At 50.1% G+C, this 6,544-nt stretch overlaps 1 protein-coding gene across 1 annotated transcript; it reads left to right on the top strand.

Annotated features, from left to right (window-relative positions):
- Nucleotides 1–4,884: 4,884 nt before the first annotated feature.
- HTR1A (5-hydroxytryptamine receptor 1A) lies at nucleotides 4,885–6,129 on the top strand (the record flags this gene model as incomplete). Its single annotated transcript, XM_084225282.1, has 1 exon — nucleotides 4,885–6,129. The coding sequence occupies exon 1, from the start codon at nucleotides 4,891–4,893 to the stop codon at nucleotides 6,127–6,129; it is 1,239 nt and encodes a 412-aa protein (XP_084081408.1). The 5' UTR covers nucleotides 4,885–4,890.
- Nucleotides 6,130–6,544: the final 415 nt, after the last annotated feature.

Raw genomic sequence — 6,544 nt, 5'->3', positions numbered from 1 at the left:
GCTTGAATATATGTAACACATTTTAGATGAAATGTTTACCTCCTCTTCTATTACTTCTGAGAGTGCTAGTTGAAATGGATTATCCCCTTTTGTGAGCCCGGCTGAGTTATGCTGTAATTTTAGTTTCTACTGTAAGCTCTTGGCCGAGAAAGGCGAAAGTACCAAGTAAATATGTGTGTATGTTACAAATAATTAGTATCTGTCTAATAAAAATGATGACCATAAGGTTGTAAGCAGTAAGGCAGTAAGTCTGCAGTAAGGCAGCTGAATGGAAAGAGAACAGGACACAGGAACTTACCATCAGCCCACAGTTTTCTATAATGACAGTGTCAAGTGGTATATCTGAAACAATGGAAAATATGGTCAATACTATGGGAGAAAAAAATAGGCATTTCAATATTCTGAGATGGTAGTTATTCCTGCTTCTTGCAAATTATTCATCTGGATTGACAAATCCAGATTACTGATCTGCTTCTAAGTATGCAATAAAGAAGGAACAGCGATCTGACTGGCTTTGGTGCAGAGCCACGTGAGGCTGAAATCGCAGCATGTGAACCCAGCTGTACCATCCTCGAGACATCTCAGAGCCATGAAGCAGTGCTGCTGCTTAGACATGTCTGCCATGGAGCTAACAGATCTCCCAGGCCTGACCTTGGTTGTCACTGTCCTGTGTTTCAGAACTGGGAGTGCTAAGGAGCACCTTGAGAGATATCTCAGTACTTTGCAGCACTTAACTCTGCGCTGAAGCCGAGTGACGTGCTCATGCTGTAGCCTCTGTTAGACCCCAGATGGTTCTTACAGGACCACAGGAATATCTCATTGCTGCACAGCTCCTAGTGGGCCACAGGTTGCCAGCTCTTGGCTGGTTGGACAGGGCTTTGAGGAAAAATATCCAGGTCATTTTCTTGCTCTAAAAGAGGAAAAAAAATATTCATATAGCAAAAAAAGGTAATTTAAAAGTTGAAAACTTATGTTTCCTTGTTGCGTTATTGTACTGGCTTTGTAGTGTATTTACTCTGACTAGAGTAATTGTAGGATTCATTAATTTTTTATCCTGTTCAGAAGTATGAGTTTGATTATCCAAGATTTCACAAACTAGCAATATACAGAGATAGGACACAGGGAACAGTTCTACTACTGATAGCAAAAGTAATTTAGTTTCCTAGCTAATTAATCTTGTCCACAAAGTCAGGACTAAACAGTTTACTAAATCTGGACTCATTTTGATCCAGAATAGCTTGGCTGAGAGCCATGGAGTTACCACACTAGCTTTGGCCTTAAGATTTTCAGTCACCTCCTAATAACTTTTGGTTTTTTACAGGAGAAAGCTTAATTTTTTTAAACTACTGTGGAATATTTGGTGCTTTATGAAATGTGGGAGCAGATATCCTGAAGTGGATCTTGTGGTGAAATGCAGGTCCTTGTGTGAAGAAGATGTATTTTGATGATACAGCCACGTCAGACATTAGGTTCCTGTTTGCTTCTCTGTATTTTAAAGTTACAGCTGTTTCTCAGAAGGTTTTCAGCTGTGTGGAGTAGCAGACTTTTGACTACGCTTACAAGATGCCTAAATAGAAAATTCAAGAAGGTACTATAGGTTGCCTTCAGTCACACGTTTCCTTTCACCTGTTCGGAGCTTCTCTCACAGAAAACTGTACACACTCTATCAGTTGCAGTGACCCAAAATAATTAATTTTCTTCTCTCCCTGGTTCCTTAACCTTTTAATTTTGCAAGCATTACTGGAATATAATTTCTCAAATATCACAAATACTGTATTTTTATCATGGTGAAAAGTTAAAAAACCCCCCCGAGATTCATATCCTTTTCAAACCAAAGCATAATACGCAGGAAAAAAGTTGTGATCAACTTGTGGCATTTCAGTTTTACTTTGACAAATAAATAATACAGTCATAATCTGAGAGCATCAAGAATATGTAGCCTCTCCTTTTCTATTCTTGAGAAGCGTGGAATGAAATTGCTCTGAAAAGCCTGTTTTGATGACATTGTTGATGCTTTTTCTTTTTGTACTTACTGAAGACCCCCTTGTTTGCTGCAGTTGTATCTTAACTAAATAATATTAATGCTTTAGTTTGACTTTTTAAGGCTGTGCATGTTAAGTTTCCATTTACTCTCAGGGTTGGATTGTATAAGGATATGGTTTTCCTTAAGAATTTCCCTAGGTACCTTACCTAGGTCATCTAAAGACACTAGGACATAATTTAGTTGCTTAAAAGTTTTAGTGGAATTTTGGTCTTTAAATTCTTAGGAGGATTAAAGACACTCTCACATCAAAAGAGTGAATTTTCCCTTTTTCTACATCTTCCACCTCACCTTCATCCATGGTTGCCTAAATTGCTTCTTAATTTGATTCAGAGAGAAATCACTTTCAAACCCTGAAAAAAATTTAAAAATTATAGCTGATTTAAAATATTTCAGTTGAAAAGGGACCCTGTCAACTTTTTATTATTGGGTTTCTCACCAAAATATGTCTGGGATTAAGTTCACTTGGCCGTGTCAGCACAAAACATTTCAGGAAAAGGTTTCTCCAAGAGCCTACATTCCCTGTGGCTTTGAAACACTAATTAAAAGATAATCTAATTAGGCTAATGACTTGTCCACCACCATAAAAGAAAGTTGGGTGAAATCTCCCTGCCTTCCAGACTTGTGTTATTATTTTACTTTATTTTATTTTATTTTATTTTATTTTATTTTATTTTATTTTATTTTATTTTATTTTATTTTATTTTATTTTATTTTATTTTATTTTATTTATCAGGCTGATGCTAAACAGCAAGAAGCACAAACTGATTTCAAGGAAGGAAAACACTCTTTAAAGTGGTAGTTGCTTAGAAGTCAACCATGCAATGCATTTGAGAGGACACTATAAAGAAAACAGGTGTTGATAGTGAAGCCGTAATGTATACTTATATATCGACTACATATTGTCTGTGTCTCAACAGCATTAAGGCTTCATTCAGCAGAACACAGATCTTGTAAACGTTAGTGCGATCGGCTGAGACAAAAGGCATGCAAGGATGCAGCTCTGATCTAGTAATCCAGCTAATCTCTATGCTTTGGTCATTTACAGAGAGGATCACACGCCTAAGGGCAGAGAAATGCAGACTCGACCCCTCGTCAAAAGGAACTGGCCGGAATCTGTCAAAATGTTTTGAAGCTGCAAATTCAACTCGAAGTGTTGACTGAGAGAAGGTGAAGGAGACCTGAGGCTGTGCAAAGCAGATTCTGTGAACCTCAAGTTTGATCATGTCAGATCAGAAAATCTTCCTGTTAAGCAATTGTTTGGCTTTTTGCATTTACTGAGCTTGATGGCAGAATTACAGAGCAGAATGAAAGATCAGTATTTTTACTGAGCTGCAAGATAGTAGAAAACCTGTTACAGAGTTGTGTTGGAGAACTTTTGTTTGCCTTTCACGGACAGAGTGAAGTCTACCAACACCACTTTTTTTTTTTTTTTTTTTTTTTTTTTTAATAACAGATTCTTCCCAGGTTTGTGACTGTTAGTTCTATTTACTGGATAATAACCGAATTGCTTGTGATATGCGAATCTGACCCTCTTTTATTTAAAATTATTTTCAGTAATATGTTTCTCATTTCACTTTCAGACACAGCGTTTCCCCTCCGACCGGATTGAACTACAACGTTTTTTGTTTTGGGATTTCTTTAGAAAATTTCACAACTTTCTGTGGCTGTCTCTGCTGTTACTGTTAGTCGTTTCTCTAGCGCACTGTACCGCGATTCGCCCGTCGGAAGGGCCGGGAGGCAATGTCGCCGTTCTGCGGGGAGCTGGGCGGGCGGGCCGGCAGCCGCACCCCGGCGCGGAGCTCCCGCCGGCAGGGCGCTGGGCCGAGGGCAAGAACCACCACCAGCCGGGCTTCCATCGCTACAGCGCTGATCGGCGGCTGAGCGGCAGTCGCCCTTCACAGGGGTCCCTCCCGAGACACACACGAGCGCTGCCTCCCGCTTCCCTGCGCCCGCACGGCCGGGGCCGCTCCGCGGGCACCCCTGGCAGCTCGCTGCGGTGGCCGGGCAGGGTGGAGCCGCTCGGCCCTGCCCGTCCTGTCCCGGCGGTGGCCGGCCGAGCCCCGCGGGAGCCGCGCCCTCGGGCGGCCAGCGCCTGCCTGCAGGTGGCGATCGGCACCTCCAGCGCCGCCCGCTCGGCGCCGCCAGCCTCGGGCAGCCCCGGGCGTGCGCTGCCCCCGCCGCAGCGGCAGTGCCCGCTGGCAGAATGCCCTCTCCCCTCCCTCCTCTGCCCTCCACCCCGGAGCTGGTCTGAGGGGTAACCCAGAGCCACCGCGGCTGGGCACGGAGCTGGGAACGATTTGTAAAGGACGGGGGCTAGGAGAGGGAGTCATGGAGAATTTATCTGTGGTGTCCCTCCAAACGGGAGGGGACGAAGGGGAATGACATCTGCGCCCAGCTGACGATGGCGACCCAGCGAGACCACCGCGGAAAGGGGTGGGGGGGACGGGGAAGGGGAGGGGCGAGAGTAAGGAGGGAGGGAGGGGAGGGAGAAAGCTAGGGGAGCGCGGAGAGGCAGAGGAAGGGGCAACGGCGCGAGTGAGCGGCAGAGCGAGGGGCAGAATCTCGGCAAGCGGTGGCAGGAGGGCCGCCCCCACCGCGCGGGGCTGCGCGCTGGGCAGAGGCGGCGGGGATGGGCGGGCGCGGGGCGGCTCCGCCAGCCGCCGTCCTCCGAGCTTCGGCCGCCTCCCGCCGCGCTATATAGGGGAGGGAGGGGTGGTGGAGCGGGGGGTGCCCGCCGTGGCGAAACCGCACGGGGCGCCGATGCCTCCTGCCAGGGACGCACACAAGTGACCGGCATCTCTTCCCATGTCTGTCTCCTGAAGCGACCCCCCCACCCCCCGCCCGGCATGGATGTGGCCAACAATACTACCTCCCCAGCGCGCTCCCCCGAGGGGACAAGCGGCCCCGGCTTCGCCGAGATGACCCTGGGCTACCAGGTGCTCACCTCCCTGCTCCTGGGCACGCTTATCCTGTGCGCCGTCAGTGGCAACGCCTGCGTGATCGCAGCCATCGCCCTGGAGCGCTCCCTGCAAACCGTGGCCAACTATTTGATCGGCTCGCTGGCCGTCACCGACCTCATGGTGTCCGTGCTGGTGCTGCCCATGGCGGCCCTCTACCAGGTGCTGAACAAGTGGACGCTGGGGCAGGTCACCTGCGACATCTTCATCTCGCTGGACGTGCTTTGCTGCACCTCTTCTATCCTGCACCTGTGCGCCATCGCTTTGGACAGGTACTGGGCCATCACGGACCCCATTGACTATGTTAACAAGCGAACTCCCCGGCGGGCGGCCGTGCTCATCAGCCTGACCTGGCTTATCGGCTTCTTGATATCCATCCCGCCCATGCTGGGCTGGAGGACGCCGGAGGACCGCTCGAACCCCGACGCCTGCACCATCAGCAAGGACCACGGGTACACCATCTACTCCACCTTCGGCGCCTTCTACATTCCGCTTCTTCTCATGCTGGTGCTCTACGGTCGCATCTTCAAGGCGGCACGCTTTAGGATCCGCAAGACAGTAAAGAAAGCAGAGAAGAAAAAAATCGCCGACACCTGCCTCACTCTCTCTCCGGCCACCGTGAAGAAAGGCAACGGGGAGCCCGGCAAGGGCTGGCGGCGGACTGTGGAGCCCAAGCCCGGCGCTTGTGTCAACGGCGCGGTGCGGCAGGGCCAGGACGGGACCGCCCTGGAGATCATCGAGGTCCAGCACTGCAACAGTTCCTCCAAGACTCACCTGCCGCTGCCCAGCGAGGCGTGCGGCTCCCCACCGCCGCCCTCTTTCGAGAGGCGCAACGAGAAGAACACGGAAGCCAAACGCAGAATGGCTCTGTCCCGGGAGAGGAAGACCGTCAAGACCCTGGGCATCATTATGGGCACCTTTATCCTCTGCTGGCTGCCGTTCTTCATCGTGGCCCTGGTCCTGCCCTTTTGTGACAGTAAGTGCTACATGCCCGAGTGGCTGGGGGCAGTCATCAACTGGCTGGGCTACTCCAACTCCCTTCTCAATCCCATTATCTATGCCTATTTCAACAAAGACTTCCAAAGTGCTTTTAAGAAAATTATCAAGTGCAAATTTTGCCGGCAGTGAAGCCCGCCACTCCGGGACGGGGCAATGGGATCCTGTTACTTCCTCCCCCCGCCTGCCCCGAGCCGCAGTGTGCCCCCTCCCAGCCCCTGCACAGCCCTTCCGAAGGGCGGGGGACTCCGGCATCCCCGCTCCGCGCAGCGCGCCCGAGTCACTCGCTTTGCGCCCGCCGGACAAGCCCTGCGGGTCACGGCAGGGCTCCGCTGGGAACGGCGGGGGACGCCCGGCCCGGGAGGGCTCCGCGGCCGCCCTCGTCTCTCCCGGCCTCCGCTGCCGGGCGCCGGCGCTCCCGCCTCCCTCCCACTCTCCATCATTCTGGGTAGACTTAGGGTTTGCAGGTCGTTGCTTGTGGTGGCTGTAAACCACAGTGTCTGCCCGAGTAGCATCGGTAAAACAAAACCACCCTATGCAGGAAACC

This window comes from Fringilla coelebs, assembly GCF_963513975.1.
Source record: "Fringilla coelebs genome assembly, chromosome: Z".
Classification (NCBI taxonomy): Eukaryota; Metazoa; Chordata; class Aves; order Passeriformes; family Fringillidae; genus Fringilla; species Fringilla coelebs.
This window is presented reverse-complemented; position numbering and strand designations above follow the sequence as displayed.